Source organism: Lagenorhynchus albirostris, chromosome 20 (genome assembly GCF_949774975.1).
Source record: "Lagenorhynchus albirostris chromosome 20, mLagAlb1.1, whole genome shotgun sequence".
Lineage (NCBI taxonomy): Eukaryota > Metazoa > Chordata > Mammalia > Artiodactyla > Delphinidae > Lagenorhynchus > Lagenorhynchus albirostris.
This window is the reverse complement of record NC_083114.1, coordinates 18,653,894-18,679,176: the sequence shown is the minus strand read 5'-3', so window position 1 is coordinate 18,679,176 and position 25,283 is coordinate 18,653,894. Positions and strand designations below refer to the sequence as shown.

At 48.7% G+C, this 25,283-nt stretch overlaps 1 protein-coding gene across 2 annotated transcripts in view; it reads left to right on the top strand.

Annotated features, from left to right (window-relative positions):
* Positions 1-25,283, top strand: part of ASIC2 (acid sensing ion channel subunit 2) — a 1,026,308-nt gene that overhangs the window by 949,472 nt on the left and 51,553 nt on the right. For both annotated transcript variants that reach the window (XM_060133625.1, XM_060133624.1), the window contains exon 3: positions 15,614-15,741. In XM_060133625.1, coding sequence (XP_059989608.1) covers positions 15,614-15,741 — 128 coding nt within the window. The remainder of the gene's footprint in view (positions 1-15,613; positions 15,742-25,283) is intronic.

Here is a 25,283-nt window from a genome sequence, read left to right as displayed (position 1 = left end):
GTGTAGATGCCTCTGAGTAACTTCAAAGATAAAAGAAATAAGCAGTGGGTTATCTAGGCTGCAAATGAGAAAACCAGATTCAAACAAGCCTGGGCATGAAAGGAATTGTATTGCCCGTGGAATCCAAGGCAAACTTCAACAACCCAGCAGCAGGAAGGCAAGGGTGCAGCATCAGAAACAACTGGAACCAAGGGCAGGAGATTCCTCGATCTCTCACCCCTTCTCTCACCTCTCCTCTTTCTTAACTGCTTTATTCTCTCTCACTAGAGACAGGCTTTTTCCACACATATATCTTTTCACACATGGTTCCCAATAGATGTATATCTTACACGTCCTGCCACCAGCGAGAGACCATTCTGGTTCTCTCACTGATATCCTATTTAAAAAGAACGACAACAACAACAACAACAACAAAAAACAGGGAAGGGACTCATTGGTCCAGCCAGTCAGGTGCCCACCTCTGGACCAATCAGTGAGCAGGAGTGTGTTCATGGAAGGACATGGGAACCCTGAGGGAGCTGGGTTCCCGAGACTGTCCCAAGAATGGCCCTGCTGGGGAAAGAGGGGGCGAGGGTGGGGATGGGTTACATCTGAGAGAACCAGAATTGGTGTGCAGGGAGCTCTCTAATGAGCTTGCATTCTAAGTAGACAGGCTCAGATTTTATACCCTTCATTCACCCTGATGTAGAACACACTTTGTAATCAAGTAAACTCCGCCTTGAGGTCCCCAAGTTCTAATATTGTGGCAAAATGAATTTGACATTATATTTTTGAGCAATTATTTTGAGAGTCAGTGCTCTAATAGAGGTCAATGTCTTGCCCCATATTATCTCCCCAGCCTCATCCCCTTTACCCTGTCCCCTTGTTCGCTTGGCAGTAACGACTCTGGCTTCCCTGGAACTCCTTGTACCCTCCAGGAAAGCTTACCTTCAAGCATCTGCATTCTCCTTTCCTTCTGCCTAGAATTCCCTGCTCGGACCCACACGGCTTATTGCTTCACCTCCATCGAGTCTTTGCTCAGACATCACCTACCCTGACTACCCTACTGAAGATTGTACCCCCACCCCACTCCTTACCCCTCCTTATCTGTTCTGCTTGTCCTTTGTTCCATGTCGTGTGTCACCTTCGAGTATACCATCCTCCTCTATTGAAACACATGCTCCAAGAGATAGGGATCTTGGACTGTCTGGCTCACTGACACATACCAGGGCAATAAATATTTTTTGACATATCTGTTGAGAGAGAGAAAAAAATTGCTGTGTTTTGCATACTGATGGGGCCAGGCTGAGGAAGAAACTAATGTTAATGAGTAGCTACTATGTGCCGTGAACATTCTATCCCATGAATCCTCCAAGTGACCCTGCTAACGAGGTGTTATCCCCACTGAAAAATAAAGAAACTGGAGCCCAGAGAAGCTGGGCTTGTGTGTTCCCCTTGGGGGAATCTCCCCAAGAACACACACTTCGCTGAGTGGTTGAACCAAAGCTGAAATCCCACATATGGACCCAAAAGCGATTCTCCTTCCACTATATTCCTTTAATGTTCAAAATGTGATTGTAAAGGCACTGCCATGAAAATAGCTCAGAAAAAAAAAGTTCCAGTGACATCTTTGGAGACAGAATGGCATATAATGATAGGTCTGTTGCCGTTCTCCTTTTCTATTTTTTCCTCTTTTTTTTTTTTTCCATAGCAGTATCCTTGTACTGAACAAAAGCTTTAGCACAGCTCCAATATATAAAGCAGATAAAGGTAGAGCTGCTCTGGTCCAGCTGGAGACGGGGCCCCCAGTTTGATTTCTCCATACTCACTGTGGCCGACCCTGAGACATTCCTGGAGGAACCCTAGGACTCCAAGGAGACCAGCTTGAAAACCATTGAATGGGCAACCGATGTTATTGGGAATGAAAAGCACCCATTGGTCCTATGGCTGTGTACATCCCAGAGACCAGCTCTACATCCCTCCCCCTTCTCCTGGCATAGTGAAAGGAGTCCATGAAGTGCCCGCTGAGCTCCAAAGCTTCAGGGAAATTGACAGTGTAGATTTCTGGTCCAACGCAGTGGAATGAACATAAGTATGTGTGGAGGCTCCCTCCCCAAACTTCCCCTAAATTGCAATCAGAGATTTTTTTTTTTAAGAGTATAAACCCACGAGGACGAAGAAGATGGGTGAGAAGACAATAGTAGATGTCAGCAAGTTTTTGGAAAATGGAGAGCAGATGGTAACTGACTGAGCAGACGAGGCTGAAGGATCAGGCTCTGCACAGGGAAACCAATTAAAGTCAAGCGATTCTCACCATAGATGCCCCCCTCCTCCCAGAAAGTATGAGGGGTTGGAAGCATCAGATACTGTTGACGACACGGTTGAGAGGTGCAGGTAAAACTAGGAGGATTAGTTAAAAGTCTGTAAAAGGAGCTGTTAAGTCCCCCAGATGTCCTCCCATGGCCCAAAGCAGCCAAATATCTCTCTGCACCCCAGCAAAAGATAAGATTGAAATAGACAGGCTCTGGGCTGGGGGAGACCAGGCAAAGCTGAGGGCATGGGTGAGGTGCTGTACAGAAAACAGGGAGATAAGCTGAAATTCTGCTTACTGAGTAGTGAGACCCCCAGCCAGACTAATCTACCTCGCCCACCCGCAACCAGAGATCTGGGGAATCCCTTCCTGGAGACACTGACAAGCTCAATAGAAAAGATTCGCAGAGAATGACAGTCAGGAGTCCCCACACAAACCTAGTTAGATCACCCTAGGGTGAAGTCCCCTGGTAAGTCTTCCCACACACAAGGAAGACTGTCCAGGCTCGAAGTACCAGTTGGGCTTCCCTGGTGGCGCAGTGATTAAGAATCCACCTGCAAATGCAGGGGACACAGGTTTGAGCCCTGGTCCAGGAAGATCCCACCTGCGGTGGAGCAACTAAGCCCATGCGTCACAACTACTGAAGCCCGTGCACCTAGAGCCCGTGCCGCGTAACAAGAGGAGCCACTGCAATGAGAACCCCTGCACCACAACGAAGAGTAACCCCGGCTCTCCACAGCTAGAGAAAACCCGCGCACAGCAACAAAGACCCAATGCAGCCAAAAATAAATAAATAAATTTTAAAAAACTAATAAGTACCTCTTAACTATGAATGGAGAGTCCACAAGCCAAGCATTTGAGGGGAGCCACTAACAGGAAAGGAACCAAAACCAAACAAACAAAAAAGAAACTTTGAGGAAATAGAGATAATGGTTAATGGCAAAAAGCTCTAGAGCCCGGGTTCAAATCCAGCTATACAACTTACTAGCTATGTGACCTTCGACAAGTTACTTAACCTCTCTGAGCCTCAGTTCCATCACCTCTAAAATGAGAATAATATTATTATCTACTCTTCAAGGTTGTTAGGAAGATCGAAATGAGTTAATATTTTTGAAATACTTAGAAAAGTGCCTGAATAATATTAAACACTATGTATGTGTTTGATAAATAAAAAATAAGTGTAGGAAGCAGAAGGAAACATCAAACTGTTTTAATTAAAATTCTCAAGAGATAAGAGATAATATGAATAATGCATTCATAAACACCAGCTATTAAAATAGGATGCTATTAAAAAGTAACATTCAAAGAAAAAGTTTTTTTAAAAAAACCTCCTGGAAATTAAAAATATTATTGCAACCATTTTTTTAAACCCACAGAAGCTTTGGAATTTAGGAAATCGCCTGAAAAGTAAAACAAAAAGACAAAGATATGGAAGATGGGAGAGAAAAAAATATGAACATGAGAGGATAAATCCAGAAAGCCCAACATCCTACAACTAGGAGTTCTAGAATAACAAAAGTGAGAGAGTGGAGAAGAGGATGTTGCCAAAGAAATAAAATAAGAAAAATTCCCAACTGACCCACATGATTTTCCATATTAAAAGAATTCACTGGGCTTCCCTGGTGGCGCAGTGGTTGAGAGTCCGCCTGCCGATGCAGGGGACACAGGTTCGTGCCCCAGTCCGGGAGGATCCCACATGCCGTGGAGCAGCTGGGCCCGTGAGCCATGGCCGCTGAGCCTGCGCATCCGGAGCCTGTGCTCCGCCACGGGAGAGGCCACAACAGTGAGAGGCCCGCGTACCGCAAAAAAAAAAAAAAAGAAAAAAAAAAGAATTCACTAAGTCCTGTAATAAGTGGCAAAAGAACCAGACCAAGATGCATCCTTGTGAAATTCGGCCTCATAGAGATAAAGAAAACCTTTTAAAAGGTTCTGGAGAGGAAAAAAAACAGTCACATACCTAGGATCTAGAATCAGCATAGACTTCTCCACAGGGGTAGTTGAAGCCAGAAGACAATGGCAGAATGCCTTCACATTTGGGGCAGGGACCAAGGTGGGGTGGGAATCTTTCTTTTCTAAGATAGAGCTCTATATCCAGCAACCTACAAATGAAGTATGAGGGTAGAATTTGGTTTTAAATATATATATATATATATATATATATATAAAATATATTCCTATATATACATGATAGCATTTAAGTTCTACTCTCAGCAAATTTCAATTATATGCTACAGTGTTATCAACTATAGTCACCGTGTTTTACATTAAATCCTCTCACCTTATTGATTTTTTTTTTTTTTTTTTTTTTTTTTTTTTTTTTTGCGGTACGCGGGCCTCTCACTGTTGTGGCCTCTCCCGTTGCGGAGCACAGGCTCCGGACGCGCAGGCTCAGCGGCCATGGCTCACGGGCCCAGCTGCTCCGCGGCATGTGAGATCTTCCCAGACCAGAGCACGAACCCATGTCCCCTGCATCAGTAGGCGGACTCTCAACCACTGCACCTCCAGGGAAGCCCGGTCTTTTTTTTTTTTTTTTTTAAACATCTTTATTGGAGTATAATTGCTTTACAATGGTGTGTTAGTTTCTGCTGTATAACAAAGTGAATCAGCTATACATATACATGTGTCCCCATATCTCTTCCCTCTTGCATCTCCCTCCCTCCCACCCGCCCTACCCCATCCCTCTAGGTGGACACAAAGCACTGAGCTGATCTCCCTGTGCCATGCGAACTTACTGATCTTATAACTAAAAGTTTGTACACTTTCACTAACCTCTCCATTTCCCCCACTCCCAGTCCTGGCAAATGCTTTTCTGATCTTTCTATGAGTTTGACCTTTTTTTTTTTTTCCATTTCTGCTATAGGTACAAGCCAAACAAAACAAAAAGGAAAAAAATAGGAAAAACAAAATAGTTTCACAAGGAGGAGATCAAAAACGTTATACACGATAAGGCTGGGGTGTGGGCAATACTCACATAGTCATAATTATGTAAAAGCTGGATACTGACTTAATCAAAATATCATCTAAGCCTATATAGGAGGGTGAAAGGCAGGGGAATATGCTAGGATACTTCATACAAGAAGCCTACACCCTTAGCTCCCATGGTAGAAATTCAGTAGGTAATATATAAAAATTTTAAAAGCCAAGAACTAACTGTCGAGCAATTGATGTCCGTGAAAATATGAAAGTCAGTACCGGAAGAAACAGCTCAAACCATTGAGAGTGGTAGCCTCCGAGGAGTGGGACTCGGTGGGTGGGGAGAGGTAGAGCAGTACCAACTGGCTTTTTAAATGATGTACATGTATTGCTTTGATAAAAATTAAAATTAAATTTAAAAATGATCAGAAAATTTCCACGTAGCTGGAAGGTCTAAGCAGCTCTCAAGGGTAGCACGGTTCCCAGCCCCCATCACAAATGGGACACAGCAAGAGGGATGCGGTTGGTTGCCATGGTTTCCCCAACACCTCTGCTTCCAGGAAAGACTCTTGTCCTAGTGCCCGGTACCGAGGACCTCCCCAGAGGGAGAAGTGCCGGCTCTGGACTGAATTCTGCAAGTCTGGAGCACAGGAACATGCTGTGTGCGGCTGGCTGCGATTCTGAGCTCACTGTTAGAGTGGGCCTTCGTACTGGAGAGGTGGTCTCCGCAGGTGCCAAGGAATCTGGAGAAATGATGCCATAAGCCAGAAGCACCGCTGGAGGCAGGCATCCATGAATTCGCCAGAAGCAGCCTGACTTCTGTCATTCTGAGAAAACCTGCTTAAAGCACATGCAAAGTGCTGTGCAGAAAATATATGTGCTTCGGTTAAAACTCCCGGCCCAGTAGGCAGTGGTCTGACAGGACCATCTAGGAGGTGGATGAAACAGCCCCGCCTCAGAGCTCACGCCTTCCTATCCAATAAGTTGCAAAGAGCACCTACTATGTGCCAGGCACTCAGGGATACAGATGTAAGGCCCAGTCCAGGTTTTCAAAGTGTTCACGATCTAGGAACCATCTCGAGGCCTCCTTTTATGTGCGAGATGGAAATTCATTGATCCAATAGCTCTCACGTTAAGTGCCTTAAGGAATGGCAGGCATTTGCCGTCTGCTTGGGAGACGTGTAAACAATTATATGTCATCAAGCGCTATGAAGGATAGAGGAAAGCTGGCGTGCAAAGGAGGGGATAATCAGTTCTGGAAGGGGGAAAAAGGTATCTTGGTGGGGGGAGGTAGGTGGCTCACAGAGGATATGACCATCGGGCCTACTTTCAGGCCTGTTTGCCAGGTAGCTGGGCAGTGTATGGGAGTCAGAGGAGGGTGTGGGTCATAGGGAGGTGAGATGCCAGGGGGAGGGAATTGGGAGCAAAGGCCAAGGACAGGCCCAGGTGTCCTGGGGTGGCTGGATCCAAGGGTGAGACCTTGGGCTGGAGAGGTAGGCAGAGGCCAGATAACCACAGGCCCGGTATGCTCTGTTCCAGCATAGATGTTCTCCTGTGAGTCCTGCCACCCAAAGTGTGGTCCTCCCGCCAGCAGCACTGGCATCCCCTGGGAGCTCATCAGAAATGCAAAACCTCAGACTCCACACCGAATCTGCCTGGTAACAGGATCCCCAGTGACTCACATTCAAGTATGAGAAGCTCTGATCTAGACCACTGTTTCCCACCCTTTGGAAATACGAGGATGACTTTTTAACATCAAAATATTTCTCAGACATCACCCCCACATGAATGCTCTCATGCTTTCCACATTTATTTATTGAAAAAATATTCAATATCAGGAAGTTGCTATGAATTCAGTAATGCTTTGAATGAGTTTGAATTCTATAGACGTCACAATCTACACACAGGATCTGTTCAGCAATCTGCTTATACCAAAGTTCTGCTGTCAGTGTGTGTCAACAGTTTTTATCAATAGAATCTTAATCATCCACCAACTTCCCGTATAGTTTCGGAGACATGGCACTTTCTCCTGCATGTCGGTTGCCCACCCAGACTTATCAGCTCTCTTAGCAAGTAATTTATAATCTGAGCCTGAATGAACTAGGGAAACTCATTATTTAAAGGATCCTTGGAATAAATCTTTGTGTAATGAGCCTAGACCCAACTCCACACTCAGTGCCTTCACTAATGCATGTTTTGTAAACGTTTTGTTTCATAGAAGTGCGTTTAGTGTGACCACACTTCCCTGTTGCATAACCAAGACCTAACGTTAACTATCTCCTGCGCCAACATGGGCACATTAACTCTCCAGTATAGAAGGCACATCGCCTGCATACTGTCCTTTGACCCTCACACACTCTTGTGATGTAGACAGGGCACTGCTAATCATTGAACAGATGAACCCGCTTAACAGATGTGGTAAAGCAAGTCTCCGAGATGCTGAGTGACTTTCCTATCATCTCATGTTTAAGTACTGGAACTAGGACAGGATTCCATAGCTTCTGATTTGGTCCTTGGTTCTTTCTGCCAAGAGCTAGTGTTCCTTAAAAATGAAGAAAAAGAAAAGGAAAAAAAGGTTGCTTTGGATAACACTCGGTTCAACAGAGGGTAGCAGGTTATAGGGTCTTTAAAATGCTAGTGTGTTTGAGGCTCTGCCAGAGGGGGCTGGGATTTGCAGCCTTCACCCAACTTTTGTGGCCGCTTGATAACATCTCCTGGGTCATGAGCCATTGGTGCGAACACTTTGCTACCTCAGGCTGTCGTCTTGAACAGATATAATTGCATCCCATCCAGCAGGGGACACAGCGTTGATCTTTCTTCCTCCAGAAGCCCAGCTCACCTCAGAATGTCACCCAGGAGCAATGAAGCATGAGGGTTGCCATCTCCGTGCTGGGTTCGGGTTTTCTCACCTAGGATGCTGCTTAACTGGGCCTGTCTGTGTGGAGCAGGGCAGAGAGGGAGGACAAGAGATGCCTCGTCCATTTTTAGGCAACAATTTGCGGATTCTTTGTGCCGTCTTTAGAAAAATCAACCTTTTCTGACTTGATGTAAGTGCTGAACGGCCACGTCTCATTTTTTTAATCTGTTTTTCAGGAAATTAAAATGAGATGCAGTGAGGTTGGAGACTTGTGCGTGATCCCCAGCTTGTAGAATTTTAGAGCTAAACGTAACCTGAGAGATCAGCCATCCTTTGCAAGGCCCAGAGAGGCAATATGACTTGCCTGAGGTCACACAGCTATTAAGGGGTAGGGCTGGGAGTCAAACCCAGCTCTCTGTGATCTCAGAGCCAATGTTTTCTTTTATATACTTCCCTGTTCTTCTTTCCAGGGCCCCACCTGGGGCCTCCTTGGACTCATGCCATGGATTTCTCTGTGCAACCAGGGGAGCATGAGGGACCACAATGGCACCTGTCATGGGCCACCCAAACTGCGTTTGTAGTCGGCCTGGTAGAAATGCCAGAGCTCTCAAGGGCTAGGACCATGGTCCCTGTCATTGTCACTGTCAGACATTCAGTGAGCTTTCCCTTGATCTCTGAGATGAGAGAACGCAGGCTTCATCCGTTAGCATGTTCAAACCCATTCTGCATATTTTGCAGAAAAATGAGGCCCCAAGAGATGAAATAACTTGCAAAGGTCACAGAGCTGGAAGTGACCTCACCCTGCCTGACCCCAGAGCCCCAAGCGTCTAACCAACTATCCTAGGCGCTCTCTGGTTCTGACCCCCCGCGTACAAGGGGCCGACACGCCCACTGACTCAGAATGCCTGGTTCGCTCCTTTGAGAAAGGGGTGCTCCGTCTCTGGGCATAAGCCCCGCCCATCCTGGCCCCAGTGTGGGAGGTGGGAGCCCCCAGAGCTCCATAAGCCATGCAGGGCAATTGGCTCTCCTGGGGGGAGGGGGGCAGAGGGTCCCGGGCCCCTCCCCACAGAAGCCTGGGCAGGCCATGTACATCCCTGAGTGCGCCTCAGCTAGTGAGGCCTTCAGAGATGAAGATGCGCTGGGGTCAGCTCTGCTGGGGAAGCTTAGCATGAAAATAAGAAGGCTCTGGTGGTCATATCTTCAGATCCTGGAAGAAGGGGTAGAGCTAGAAACAAGTAAAATCTAAAAGCAGGCAGTTGTCAACTCAGTGCAAGGATGAACTCTGGAAACCAAGGGCTACCCTTGCAGGTAGTGAGGTCCCCGTTCCCAAGAGGCTCCAACCAACTGCTGCCCTTCCATGGATAGTGAGGCAGAGAGGCCTCCTACTGCCTCTCAGGGGTAAGGTAGTAGATGCCCTCTGGGGACTCTGCCATCAGGATCCAAGCAGGAAATCAACAGCACCTGCAGACGGGGTAATACAAGGGACGATGAATGAAGGGCTAGTCACAAAGGTGGTGCGGGCAAGGCTTAGGGAAGGCAGTACTGATGGGGCAGTATCCTGAGCCTGGTAGCAGAGAGAGCCATTGCCATGCCTGGGAAAGGGAGAAAGAGCCCATATCAGAATGGAGCGCTCCCTCCAGGCCCCGAGCCAGAGTTGTGCCCTTCCAAGGTGGCACGCAGCTAACGCACAGGGACCCAGCAAATAGAATTGAGAGACTGAATATCCCAGCCTGACTCTCCCCTCTCCCCCAGTTTCCTACCTGGGCCCACCATTGGTTGCAGCCAACCAGCAGCTAGAGGGCAAGGGAGCCCAACAGTATACTTCATACAAGTGCAGCTCCCAGGGCAGAGAGAAGAGTGGAGAGGATGGGTAGGGGACGAACAGAGCCATCCTGCACTGAGACGCATCTCACCGCATGGCTGGCCTCCCTCCCACCCTCTCCTCTCAAGCTAGCTATCCCAGCCACTGTTACAAAGACAGTTTCCTCCAACCCAAGCTTGCTTTGTACCAGCACATCCCTACCTTAGCCTAGAAAATTCCTCCAGATTTTCTTTGCCTCCTCTTCAGTGTTTATTGCCTCTGCGTGCTTCCTGTAATTTGCAAAGATTAAAAATGTAAGCTTTTATTGTGATGTACTTTCCCTGCCCCATTATGCATTCTGCCCGTGGCTCCCCACCGCCCCCCCCCCCGCCCCCGCCGACTCCCCCACCCAGCAGAGCTTCCCAATCCTTTCTGCAGGCAGAGAAAATTCTCCACAGGTAGACTTCACCTGGTGCCGGCCGTGGCCCTGCTCCTAAAAAGGAGACTCTGGCTTCTGCAGGTTGAAGTCTCTTTACCACCCTCCTCCTGATTCAACATCATCTTTCATGTTACGCCGCCAGGGTTTCAGCTTGGTCCCAATTAACAAGCGCTCCTAACGCTGTGCGTGTGTAGTAACTTCCCCTTTCTCTGTGCTCTCTCTCTGGGGCTTTCAATCCTGGTGTTCATGATATGTAAACAAATTCTTCACTGCACTGGGGGCCTGCCTTCTCTGAAGCAACTCAGTGTTGAATCTTTCGGTGGTGAGAGGAATAGGAAGATGTGAACAATTCTGTCCAGCACCGACGGGGATTATCATCGGGGCTGGCTTCCTGGTTGTGTGACCACTGCAGTCACACAGGCTCAGGAGGGTCACACTCTTGGTTTAATGCTCTACCACTGCTGTCTTGAGTTTCTCAATACATTTTTAACGAGGTGCCCCACATTTTCAGTTTGAACCCAAACATTGTATGGGTGGTCCGAGTTCTTGTTATTGTTATTGTTGCTGCTGTCGCTGTTGTTTTCTGTGCAGCCCAGCTGCATGTCGGTGAATGAGACCTGCCTTGTGCAACATGGGAGCAAGCCCGTCACTGGGTGACATGTGGTGCTGGTGTTTCCTAGGGTCCAGCCAGACCCTGGCAGACTCACAGCTGGTCAAAGGGCGGGGAACAGTCAGCTCAGCAGAGGACACTCCCTCACTCAATTTGTTTCATTCAACAAGTAGTTATTGAGCTCTGCTCTGTTCCAGGCACCATGCTAGGGGCTTTAGGGGATATGACAATGAAAGAGATATTCCCTTTCTCCAGCATCCACTCAGAACCCCAGGGCTATGAACCAGGACATCTGCTCAGGTGAAATAAACCACACCCCTAGTGGGGGAGGAAGAGTGACGAATTGCGAGTCAGAAGACCTGACTCTTGACCCCTGCTCTGCTCTTGACTTGCTGTGTGACCTTGGGCAAGTCAATTCCCCTCTCTGGACTAGATCACTGCTGCCCAAATGTGTTTGGCCTCAGATAATTTGTATCAGAATCCCTGGGCATGCAAGTTTCCTGGGCTTCACCCTAGAGGGACAGAATCAGAATTGCTAGGGAGTGGATCCCGGGGCTGGTCACGCAGAGCTCCGTATGTGATGTAAACGTGCATTCTAGTCTGAGACCGTTGGAGGTACGTGGGCGGAGCCTTTGGCTCTAACGGCCTATGCCTGATCACTTCATTTCTTAAGTGTGTCTTCGTATTTGCACTGATAGTGTGCCGTGTCCAGGAAAGGCAGGAGCCGAGGGTGGGTACAGGGCAGGGACTGGAGGGAGGCTGTTATTCACTATCAAACTGGAGAATTACTCCATAGAGGGGAGCTGAGGGCAGTTCTGTGAAGGAAGAGGAACTACCTGGAGATGAGAGGATAAGTGGTGCTTTGGGAGAAGCAGGGTCAGGGAGGATCTGGGACTACAATCATGACTACAAATAGGCAGAGCTCTACTGCTCAGAACCCCACCCAGATCTCCTGCTTCTGGACAAGAGACCCCACAGGGGCACCTGCCTAGGAAAGCAGGGTGCTAAGCCCTTGTTACCCCGACTGCTCCGAGAGGGCTGGGATCTGCTCACAGGTGACATTCTACAACTGCACTGCCCAGTAAGGGGGTCACCAGCCACATGTGGCTACTTAATTTTAAGTTTAATTAATTAAAGTTCAATTGGATAAAAAATAGATAAATAAAGCAGGCCAGAAAGGTGATATGTGAAGTGATGGATATGTGAATTAACCTGATAGGGGGAATCCTTTCACAATGTATACCTACATCAAATCATCCCACTGTGCACTTTAAATACCATACAATTTTATTTGTCAATTATGCATCAGTAAAGTTGGGGGGCATTAATTAATTAAATTATAAATTCAGTTCCTCACCTGCAAGAGTCACATCTCATGTGGCTGAGAGTACCAGGTTGGACAGCAAGGATTCTAGAACATTCCATCTTGGTAGAAGGTTCCTCTAGACAGCATTATCCTGAAGAGGGCAGAAACCTTATTCGTGTCTCTTCTGACTCTGCCCATCAGCTTGCATGCCCATCCATGTTTGTAATGATATGAGAATACTTTAGGAATTTACTCTGCTCCAGCCCCTGCTGCTTCTTGAATAAACTCCCCATCTGAACCCCAACCCAGTCTGAGTAGCCTTGGGCGGCTCTCACTGACACAGGCATGCCTGGCTGTCCTCTTTGCCCGTTACTCACAGCACTTCTGACACCAAGGCCTCGTTTCTCATTTCTCCCTGTAACCACAGGTACCTGTCCTACTGGCTCTAAGGTTTCTTAAGCTCCCTTATATCGCAGGCACACAGCCTCACTAGCTCTGGAAAACGCGTTTTGGCATCTCTCCTCTCCCACCCGCTACAGCTCACTGAATGTGCTTTTCATTCATCCAAGCATGGACATCCCTGTATCCCAGTATCACTGTGTGTTCACTTCTCCCCCATCAAAGCCTGTTCTTTGGGCTCCTTGGCCTCTCCTCAACCCCTCTCTTGGGCAGACCTTAGAACACACAGCCACTGAAAGCTGGCCACTCAGCCTTCTTCATCTCCCCCATCCTCCCTCTCCCTCGGCCCCCTCCCTGATGTACCTGTGGGCCAAGCCCCAGGCTGGGCAATGGGCACCGGACTGAGCAAGAAGCACTCTCCTCTCCTGAGGCATCCGCCATCCACGGGAGAGATGGACACAAATCCACAGGCACGCAGGGACGTAGGGGCAAGAGTTTGCGCGGAGCCATCTGGGTAAAGAGATGGCAGAAGACTTGACTCTGCTGGAGGAAAGGGGGAGGTGTTCGTGGGTTTCACGGGATTCTCTACTGCTCCACGGGGATGTGTATGAAAGGATTCCTGGCTGAGGCTCTCTTTTGCCTGAACCTCACTTCAGCCACTGGATTCCTCGTCTAGATTGTGAGAGCCCTGCCTATTCTTCCTCTGGTCTCTGTCTGCCTACTCAACCTTGGCCTGTGCCCCCGACCTTGGAATTCTCACCCAGCTCTGGACGCCTCACCCTGCCTCGGTCACAGGCCCCCAGGCTGCCCTGGGTCCTGCGCATTCACTGCCTGGCTCCGGCCCTTCCCTCCTCGCCTTTCTCTTCTGTGACAGCTTTAGAGCGTTTCCCCAGGCTCTCCCTACGCTATGGCCCTGGGGCTGACACACTCCCCCTCCTTGACCTCTGACCTCCATCCCCTCTTATCCTCCCTGATTTCTGCATTTACCCATCCTCTCCCTATTCTCTAGTTTCAGAATACTCCTTGATGTGGTTTCTAGGTTGGCCTTGCCCATGAATAAGCAAGTAAAGGTTGGAGTCACAAGTCTCTCACTCGTTCATGCAACAGGCGTTCCCTGGGTGCCTGCAAGATGCCCAGCCGTGTGCAGGGCCTTTGAGATCCAGAGAGAAAGCCCTGAACTTGGCCTCAACGATGCTCAGCCTTGTGGAAAAGACAGTGAGATAAAGGATTATGACGTGGTGTGGCAGAGGCCTTACCAGGCATATGTGAGACACAACCAGGCAGGAGAAGGAGTGGCTCTGGGCTGGGGCTGGGGGCTGAATCTTCAGTGATGAGAAGGGAGATGGTCAGGTGGACCAAGCAAAAGACATTCCAGGGGCTTCCCTGGTGGCACAGCGGTTGAGAGTCTGCCTGCCGATGCTGGGGACACGGGTTCGTGCCCGGGTCCGGGAAGATCCCACATGTCGTGGAGCGGCTGGGCCCGTGAGCCATGGCCGCTGATCCTGCGCGTCCGGAACCTGTGCTCCGCAACAGGAGAGGCCGCGATAGTGAGAGGCCCGCGTACCACAAAAATAAATAAATAAATAAAGACATTCCAGGCAGAAGGAGATGCATGTGCTCCGTGTAGAGCAGGGATCAGTAACAACCAATCTGGCGGCCCTGGTGGGTTGGAACACATAGTGCCACGAAGCAGAGGGCTGCCCAGAGCAAGGCTGGAACGGGGGCAGATGAAGGAGATTGGGCTCCATATAAGTGACTCAGATTTGCATTTTGGAAAACTCATGCTTCAAGCTGTTTGCAAAGAATAAGAGAAGGAGACCCAGGAAAGGCTGATAGATCCCATAGGTGCACTTCCCGCCAATTATGAGCACCAACATATAGGATGAGCCAGGCTCTGCCATCCCATCCCTTTCTGCTGTCCCTCCCCCGCTCACTGCCGAGGGCCGTTTCTCCTGCCAAAGAACAAAAGGGGAGAAGCTTCTCTTCTAGTTTCCCATCTCCTGCAGCTCCAAGGGGCTTACAGGAAAGCCCCGTGTTTTTTTGTTTTTGTTTTTGTTTGTTTTTGCGGTACGCGGGCCTCTCACTGCTGTGGCCTCTCCCGTTGCGGAGCACAGGCTCCGGACGCGCAGGCTCAGCGGCCATGGCTCACGGGCCCAGCCGCTCCGTGGCATGTGGGATCTTCCCGGACCGGGGCACGAACCTGTGTCCCCTGCATCGGCAGGCGGACTCTCAACCACTGCGCCACCAGGGAAGCCCCATGGCCCCGTATTTTTATTTCAACTGCTGTATCATCGTGTTTTCCTTCTCCTGATCTCCTCGCCTCAGCTCATGGCCCAGTAGAGAAGTTAGTAAATAAAGAGAATAGGTGCTTAACTCACTTCATAATCCCATTCTGTAGTTTTGCAGATTGAAGCAAAAAGTTGGTTGGCCTAGCTGACCTGAATTCGTTTCTGATCGCTACTCTAACAGATTGCCACAACCTTAGAGGCATCAAACAACATGAATTTATTATCTTACAGCTCTGGAAGCCAGAAGTCAAAAATGTATTTTAAGGTGTCAGCAGGGCTGCATTCCTTCTAGAGGCTCTAGGGGAAATCCATTCCCTTGCCTTTTCTAGCTTCTGGAAGCTGCCTGCATCCCTGGGCTTACGGATCCTTCCTCCATCTTCAAAGCCAGCAGCATAGATTTTTCCACATCTCTCGGGCTCTGATCCTCCCGCTTCCCTCTTGTAAGGACCCTTGTGATCACATTGGGCCACCTGGATGACCAAGGACAATCTCCCCACCTCAAAATCCTTAGTTACATCTGCAGCATCCCTTTCACCAATGTAAGGTAACACAGCCACAGTTTCCAGGGACGAGGATGTGCACATCTCTGGGGGGCCATGACTCTGCCTACCGTGGGGCCTTTCCAGCATCCTTTTGAGCTTTTCAGTCCCAGGACTCCGTGAGCATCTGTTATCATTGACCCATGGCTCTGTCCATCTTTGTTCTTTCAGAGGAAACGACGTTTGAAGCAGGCGTGAAGGTTCAGATCCACAGTCAGTCTGAGCCGCCTTTCATCCAAGAGCTAGGCTTTGGGGTGGCACCAGGGTTCCAGACTTTCGTGGCCACACAGGAGCAGAGGGTAAGTCCCCAGGGCTCTCTGGATCAGCGGTCCTTGGTCTCTCCCGGCCACCCGCCACGTGAGGAGGAGAAATGGGATTCCCACTCCTGGAAGGCTCTGAATCCACCCAGGAGGCAGGAGCAGGGCTGGGCTCAGTAAAGAGACTCACCCTGAAATTGGAGAAATGTATCAGGCTAACCTCTGTAATCCAATTCTCCTGTACCGCCTGTCGGTTTCTGCAATTGGGCATGAGGGAAACCCAGCTTATTTGCTTTTTCACTCAACTGGTTGGGGTATTTTTTCCCAAAACATTCTGGGAAAAAAATCTTTGTGCGGGTCGGGTGGGAGTCCAGTGGATTCTGAGGGAAATTGCTCATCAGGGTTTGGTGTGTTTCATCACTGTGGTAATACAAAGCCTAATGGCCTGCAAAAAGGAACAGGGATAGAGCATCACTCTCTTGTAACAGAGTTTAAGTGGAGGGAAGCCTCTTCATGGGTTCCTGTCTGCTCTCTGATTTAGCACCAGAGGAGGGACCCTCCCAGCCAGCCGGGACTTCTACGTCAACTCTGTGCGTCCGTGGAGTGAGGATTGGCACAGATGTGACACGGTTTCCACACCTCAAAGGGAGAACTTTGTACATTCTCAGTGGGGAGGAAGCCTCCAAACAGGACTACAGAGAGACATGGGGATGCTTTTTTTCTCTGATCTCCTGGTTTGCCTAGAATAAAAGCTGGAGAGCCTACGACTCTGAGGGAGTCCTAAACCAGGTCACCCAAGACAACGTGCCCTGGGAGGCCTGGAGCAAAGAATGAGATGAATGAGTGACAGGGAGCCCAGCTCTAGGGTGTGAGGAAAGGAGACCCCGGAGAACGGGAGCAGCAGTCAGCAAAGAGATGCACACGTAACTTAGCAGCTCCGCTTGTTTTTACAATTTGGCCCAGATCACCTCTCATCCAGTACTGATCAGTATTCCTTAGCCATTTTATAAAGTGATCTTCTGTATCGGAAACTGGTTTTAACTCTCTAAGCGAGCTGGGAAAACGTTGGTGGCACAGGCCTCACGAACTGTTCCCTGTACTTAATGCCTGGGCCGTTGCTAAATATCAAGATCAGCCTCCACTGCAACATGTAGCAGGTGGGACGGTGGCTCTGAGACTGGGGTAGAGAGGGCTGGGAGGTTGGCCCAACAACTAAGCGGCTCAGAGATAGAGGCAGGCAGTGTAGGCAGAAGTGGAGTATTCACGAGTGTGCAAGGTGGGAGCCTGGTGGAACGACCAGAAAACTTCTTCCTAGAGGACAAAGAGGGCGGGCATGAAGCAGACAGCACAGAGCCAAGTTCAAGGCTGAGGATTTGAATCAGGAAGCGTGAACGCAGACTAGCAGGTCAAGGCGTGCAGAGAGCCCGGAGCCCAAGCTGTTAGCCTGGGTGTAGCAGCGAGCCTTCCTTCGAGTACTGTCAGATAAACAAAGCAGCAAGGACAGATGTAATCAGTAATATACTATCGCAGTAGGGAAGAGGGTTCAGCCTGAACTGAACTCAACTTCGATTTGTGCAGAAGGCACTTGGTGTTTTAAAGGGAAAATGAGGGGGAGGGTTGGGGGGATAGAGGGTGCCTGAGCAGAGTCAGGGAGATGAAGCATTACAGAAAGCTGGAAGTCAGGGGGTGGGGCTCAGTGCATGTGGAACCCATCCAAGTTTGCTAATAGGACCCCATCACAGTTAGGCTTCTCTCCTCCTGCAGAGACAGGGAGACAGGGGCCCTACCTTTTGGTCTCGGCAGGAACAAACAAACAGTAAGTTCTTTTGGCAGTCTTGCGTTCTTAGGCGGGGACTTTAAGGGGGCTAGGGTCATCCCAGGGATTTGCCTTTGAGCTGTGAGAAACTGCATTAGCGGAAAAACATGTTGAAGACACGGTCATTTTCGTAAAGAGCTTTAGCTGAATGTTTCAAAAATACTAACTATTCTTGAGCTCACTGGAGAATCCAGAATAAATACTACCTGGAGTTCTGCCCTCTGTTTGCCTCCTGCTCCTGGGCTTGTGTGGCCTAAGTAGTATTATGCTACCCTGAACAGCATACTTCATCCAAGTGCAGTAATACGGGCCGCACCTTTTCTGGATTTCTGCTGGCCTTTTTTATTTCCTTTATACAAATGTGAGTTTTCAGAAGTCGATTGTTAACACTATTCTAGTTCTGTTCTTCATCTAAACTATCCATTTCAATGAAAATGAAGGGCTAATGACAAGAAAGAAAGAAGGAAGGAAGGAAGGAAGGAAGAAAAGGAAAGAAAGAAGGAAACTATGTTAGTGTTTTTCCAAGCCTTTGTAGGCCAAGGTTGAGGCCTCATGGAGAACAGGGCACAGAGGAGCCTGGCTAGTCCTGCCTTTTGTGTGTGATGTGAGTCAATGTACCTCCCTTCGAAGAACCAGACATGGGTTAGACTAATAAGTGTGTCCATGAATTCTTTGACTATCTAATGGTGAATTTGGGGCTAGTTTTCCGATGCGAATCTGATTTTGTGTTTTGTTGAAAGTAACCACCACTCTGATCCTGCATGACTTACCTGTACTGACACCTCTCTGGTGTCCACATTGCTGTTACCATGCAAAGGAAGTGAACAGCCTTCCTTGAAACCCACAGGGTAACTCCATCTCACCGCTAGCGAAGGTTGGAAAGAAGGAAGCTCTCTGTAGGCTCCTGTGTCATTGGCCTGAGAGATGTGCTCTGTCCTCCCCACTCCACACTGACCCCCCTTACTGACACCAAAGAAATTTCTGGGCCTGGTGGGAATCTGGAGCTGATAACTTCTCAGAACCCTTAAGTCTCTTTCTCTTCCCAACATGAAACAGAGGGACTCCCCGTGGCGGTCAGGGACAGAACATATTCCCAGCTTCAGAGGACAGATTCATTGTTGGCTTTGAAGTATATTTTCAGAAAATCAGCCTCATTCGTATTAGCATTGCTATGGTTATTATAAGTAATAATAAGATATTTGGTTAAACATTTTACAGTCTTCAAAGCATTTCCACACCATCTCATTTCATCACTTCATTCATATTAATAGAGAAATACAAAGACACATCCTGGAGCTAAATCTAATAATACATTGTGTTTACACGTATATAAAAGAGCATATTCATAGGAAATAAGACTGGAAGGAAATAAGGCAAAGTACCCGCAGTGGGGGAATTCTGAATGATTTGTTTTCTTGTCTGGTTTTGCCACGTGTCTTATAAGGCGGCTTCGTTTTATTTACTTGTTGAGCAAATATTTGTTGAACACCTACTATGGGTGAAGCGACAGGGATACGGTGGTGAGCGAGACAGACCCAGTGTCTGTCCTCAGGGAACCTACGTATTAGTGGTTTCTTTCACATAGGAAAAATAACCGTTTAATAATCTTAAACCAAGTATGACTTGGGGATTGGCCCCCATTGGTATATTCTCAACTCTGCCATTAGTACTAACCTATCCAGCTGACCCTGGTTCTCAAACATTGATTCTAAGATGCAAATTTTTTTCACATTTTCACATTTCTGAAATTGGGGCTTGTTGCGCGTCCGTTACAACTGGCGATGTTTTTTCTTTCTCAATGGCACATAAAGTCACCGTGGTCTTACAACCTATAGCGGCTACACTGTTCCCATGCCAAGATTCTGCTGCTTCAACTCAAAGCTCAAGGGAATCTTGAAAGAAGGCCAGAGGTGACAAGACTATTTGGGGGGCCAGAAGGCCCTTTCCTAGAAACTTGGTGTGAATTGTGCTGGGGAAATTGACTCCTGAGTGAAAGCCCTGAGCGGAACTGGTAACTTACAGGACTCCTGCCATGAATCCCTTTGTAAACGGGAAAGTCCTTTTGCCTGGTAAAGTCATCCCACCCGTGCAAAATTACACACGCACTTCTCTCAATATTTTGCACTTTACTTTGTCATCCAAAAGAACACACCATTGGGCTGTAACCCAGACCAAAGAATGCTTTTTTCCATCTGTATTTGCCCTAAACCCAAATAAGCCAAGGTATGCCCCTGCCTTCCTTGGACAATCTGAGAAGTGCCCCCCTGGCTCAGCTGCTGCAGGAGCCCCTGCACCATCCCAGGACCCCCACCACCAGAGACAGGCAGTGGGATAACACGCTGAGAGCAGAAACAGAACACGGAGGGAGAGAACAGTTCCTCCTACCTGAGCGCACACTCCCCGCCAGGCGTTAAGCTGCAGAGACACTCGACCTGCATTATTTCATTTATTCCCCACAACAACCCCAAAAGGGGGATATTGTTATGCCACGTTCCAGATGACAAAACTGCCAAGTCACTTGCTTCAGGTCGCCGAGCTAAGGGAACTGCAGGACTCGGCTATGAGCACAGATCTATCTGGGGAGAGAAAACCAGACAGGGAGCCCACAGGCCTGGATTCTAGTCCTGACTGCGCCATGAGAACTTGGACAGGTTGCCTCCGTCCCTGGGCCTCAGTGTTCCCATCCATAGAATGGAAGGGCTGGGTTAGATGACCTCATAGGGCCTCCAGCGTTAGCAGCCTGGGGGTCACTCAAGCACACGGGAACCACCTGGAAGTTTGGGCAATAGCAGTTTTGCACCTGCTCTGCCACCTGCAGACTCCCTCCTTCATGCCAGCTGGCGTGGGGTGCTGTTAAGGTCCATGGTGGCAAGGACATGTGAGATAAACCCCCCTCCCCTGGTCTGAGAGGCAGAACCTGGGTTCCTACTAGTGAGAAGCAGGGGTTGGGGTATGCAGCCACCCTAAAACTTTAGAAGAGAGGCTCTGTCTGTGCTCCTTGGTCGTGCCCCTTCCCCAGGCCACACACATGGTGGCCACATGGCTGCCCTACTTAAAACCCTTAGATTCCTGGGCTTCCTGTAATCCGCAAAAGCCCAACCTCTTAGAATGGCGTCCGAGGTCCTGTTCAGCCTGGCCCCTGCCCACCTCTCCAGCCTCATCAACTGCCCATGGTTGACCAACCTGTCCCCTGCATCCCAGTGTCAGAGACCCATCCACCAAATATACCACGCTCTCTGATGCCTGCCTCTGTGCATTCGCCCCCACTGTTCCTTCTGCCCAGCATCCCTTCCTGGTCTTACCTACCTGGCAAAGGCCTAGTCCTATTTCTAGCTACTGCTCAAAGAGCACAGCCTCTAAGAAGACCTTCCCCGTCCTGTCCTGCCACCCCCCAAGGAGCAGGTAGTCGCGCCATATAACACCCTATACATTCATTTATTCCTTCAGCAAATATTCACCGAGCACCTGCTTTGCTGGGAAGACGAAGATGAGGGAGACCTGGTCCCGCCTTGGAGCGCTCACAGAATCAAGCAGGCTTCTCAGCAATTTTATCCCACTCCTAAGAGATGTAAAACTCTCCTTGTAGAATTTACCTCCCCTTGTGCATCGCTGCCCCTATGCCTTCCTCTTACGAACTGTCTTCCTTAGCCCCCATCAGCCCTTGACTCAGTTAGGCTGGGAGCTCCCTGAGAGCAAGGATGGTGTCTCTCGGATTCTCTATCCCCCATGCCTTGCTTAGATATGAGCTCAGTAAATGTGCAGGATTGAAAGAATGAACTATATACTAACACTCAGATCTGCACTCTGGGCCCAAAGACCACTCAGATGCTGTACTCCAGTGCTCTCCCTGCCTCCCCCGCCCCCGCCTGCCAAAACTCCCTTTAAAATCTGCCCTGGGGGCCCTGCTTCTCCCTGAGGCTGCAGAGACAGCCTGTGATGGGTGATGGTATCTGTATCATTTCTGGCTGCACACTTAGAGATCCTAATCAAAGCAAAAGCTCACGAAAGAGGTCAGGGCTGGAGACAGAGATCTGGAAACCATCTGTGTGCATGAGAGTGGATGGAACAGATGGGAAGGTCCTCACCGAACTCTGGACCGTGGGGAGAATTAAATGAGTGAGCGAATATATGTGAAAGAGAAAATGTAGGACATTCATGTAGTAAGAGCACAACATCGTTGTGCTACGTTGATGTCGCCAGTCAGATTCTTTGCCCCTAACTGAAGGCGATTGCTAATCCTGATGGGACTTCCTGTCATGATTTGATATAAGAAAATTTTCATCATCTCCCACTTCCTCCTCAAAGAGCCTGGCGGTGAGTCTTGATTTCTAAATGTTTATCCAATGTGTCCATCAAATCTTTATTCAACCGCCCTGCCCATACTTCTTGGCGGGACTGAGGATGACTCTGCAGACCCTGGGCAGTCGGTTGGCCACCAGCCTCATTGTTCAGAAAGTTTTCGGGGAAACATGGCCCTGCGTTTATATTCGAGGGTCTCAGAAATGCCTTGGGGAACCAAGAGTTGCTAATCACTGCCCCGATATACCCCGTTCTCACCAAGAAGTCCTTCTACTACCAGTCTGGAGCCATTGGGAATGAGAAGCGTTCCGATTCCACAACCTGGACTGTGTGTTGGTTCCTCACTTGGGCTGTATGCAGAGTACCATGAGAATGCCCACGGTCACACCACACCCTGCATCAATCAGCTGCTTGCTAGACTCTTTGGGGCTGTAGATACACAAGGCAAACACAAATGTTTGCGTCCCGCCGGCCCCAGTTAGGTCACTGGCAGGCCGCGTGGGCACGGTCGGCTCCTACAGAAGCCTAAGCCTTTACCATCAGCGTAGGTTGGCCGCATCTCCAACATTTGGAGGGAATCCCACCATGGCTCACAACGAGAAACAGTACACCCGCCTCTACCCCCAAATTAAAAAAGGCCCAGATGTTGGGTGGGATGCCCCCAAATGCTTTTGACAGCTCCTCCAAATACAACTTCCTAAGTGCCTTTCAAAAGAGAAGACTCATCTGTCCATCTGACAGCTAGATCCATGGTCCTTAATACGCTTCACGGGCCCCGTTAAAAACGGAGGCTTGCCCAGTTGTGTTTTTCAAGGCAGGGGAGAGAATTTGTTCCACATGCCTTCAGCAACTTCCAAAATGTCAAAGCTGGAGCTGCACAAACATGGTAGCATCCAGTTCTGCTCCAGAAAGCGCTGGGGAGGCACCTGGAGGCAGGATAGCCTGCTGTGTGGCCACACCTCCATGCTCAACAGGGAATAGTGTTCCCCGTACATAGATGAAAATAAGACTCAATTAAGCATCTACTAGCTTAGCTACTTCCTCACGTGTTGCCACTCCTCCTCGAAGGGAGAAAGATCTTCAGATCCCCGGATGGTTTTGCCAAGAGTCAGGTTTTCACCTTTTCTTCCTACACAAGGAGAGTTTGTTTTTGTCAAGGTGGAGGTGATGACAGGGCGTAGAGCAGGAAGGAGAAGGGTCCTTAAAAGAGGTGTTGCTTGGCTAGGATGAGCAAATGTGCTCAGCTCTGTTGGGGGAAATCTCAAAGTAAATAAAACATGCTTAAGATATGGGGATGTGTGTATATGTATAGCTGATTCACTTTGTTATAAAACAGAAACTAACGCAACCATTGTAAAGCAATTATACAATAAATTGTAAATATGTTAAAAAATATATAAATATGTTTAAAAAAATGCTTACGTCTTAGAAAGAGGTAAAGTCACTCTATTTCACCTACTCTCTGCCTCGCAGCCTCTCCTCCTCCTTCCCTCCCTAAAAGAGTCTCCAAAGAGGTGTCTAGACTTGCTTCTCTCTACTTCCTCACCTCCCTTTCCCTTCCCGGCCCACCTCTAGCATCCCACGGAAACTCTTTGTCATCAAGGTGGCCCATGAAATCTCTGTGGCCAAACCCAGTCTTTGTCGGTCAGGACACTCCTCACTTCATCCCACCTGGCTTCCCAGCAGCATGTGGACTGTTGGCCACGCCCTCCCTGAGACCCTCTTCTCCCCACTCTGGTCTGGTTTTCTTCCCACCTCTCTTTCTGCTCCTCCTGAGTCATCTTCATAAGCACTTCCTTCTCTGTTCACCCCTGAGATGATGGGCGTCCCAGGATGCTGGCTTTGCTTGTCCCATTCTGCAATTTCCTTAATTGAGCTCATCCTTTACCATGACTTTCAAAGCACTACCCCCAGCCCCAGATCTCTTTCCCAATGCAGGACTCCAGGTACTGCCAAATGCCTCCCCTCGGAGTCCCGTGGGCTTCTCAAATCAAAAGTCTAAACTGAACGCATCCCCTTCCCCTGCCCCACACCTCCACCCCAAAACTGCTCCCCCAGCCACGGTCCCCAAACCCTGTAGATGGCCTGAGTACAAATACGCACGCCCTAGATGGTGACCCTGTGCCTCATTTCCTCGTCTGTAAAATGGGAATAATGATGGTTTCTGTCCCAGAGTGTGGCTAGAAGGCTAAGTGAGTTAACGCGTGTGCACAGAACAGTTCTGGCATCCAGCAAGTGCTCGATAAACACTAGCTATCACTGTCGCCCACCCCAGACACTACTTTAATTCAGTCCTTCATGATCTCTCTCCTGGATAAGAACAGCAACTGCCTGGCTGGTCTCCCTGCCGCCCACCTTGTCCCTCTCCAATCCATTCTCTGCATCAGCACGAATCTGAGCATCTCCCTCCCTCATTTCTTCGAGGATAAAGTCCAGGACCCTCTTCACAGCCCTTTCTGTTCCGGCTGCTGCCTACCTTTCAGCAGCATCTTCCTCTCCTCCCCCGGCCTCCCACGCAAAGCACCAGCTCTCCTCAACCGTGTGCAGTTATTCCCAAGCATCACATGCTCTCTCCTCTCTCTCCCTGCCAGCAACACCCTTCCCACCCTCTCTTCACCTAATTTGTATGAGTCCTTCGAGATTCAGCTCTAACGTTCCCTCATCCATAAGGCCACCCTGGAGTATTCTGTGTGAATCTCTAGCATAAAATTTACACATGATAATCATCTGTTTACCTATCTCTCTCCCTACCAGATGGCGAGCTCTCTGAGGATATGACTCCATCTTATTTCTGTTCTTTGTACTTCAGCATTTTGTATACTGCCTTGCATATAGAAGATACTTGATAATTATATTGAATGGAATGAATGACTCAATGAATGTATGAAAGATAAACCCTACTTTATCATCTCACTCTCTTGCTTAAGACCCATTAATGTCTTTCCCAACCTAGAAAATAAAGTCCAAATTCCACATCCTGGCTCTGGCCATCACTTTTTCCAGTGACTAAACCCCTCTACTCTCCAGCAGCCCCACTGCTGATCCACACACTGCCCCCCCGCACAGGCTGCGAGCCTACCAGCCCCATTCCTTGATCATTTCCTGCTGACGCATTCATTTATTGAGCATCTACTATGTGCTAGGCACTGTGTTGGGCATGAGGGATACAGTAATGGACAGGACTGACCCGGTTCTTCTCAGAGCTTACAGTCTAGCAGGAGATTAAGAGCTATATGTGTCTGTGTAATAAGCCCCCAGTATACTGTAAACTTCTTAAGGGAAAATATTAGGTCTTATCATTCTTAAATGGAAAGATGGTTGGACGGAATGTTGTAGAATGATCTCGGAGGGCTAACTTCAATAATTTACAATCCATTTCAGCTATGCTTAGCCTTCAGGGATGATGTAACCAAATTCAACAGTCTTTAACACTAAGAACTGAAAAAAAAAAAAGTCTTTTTACTGAGTG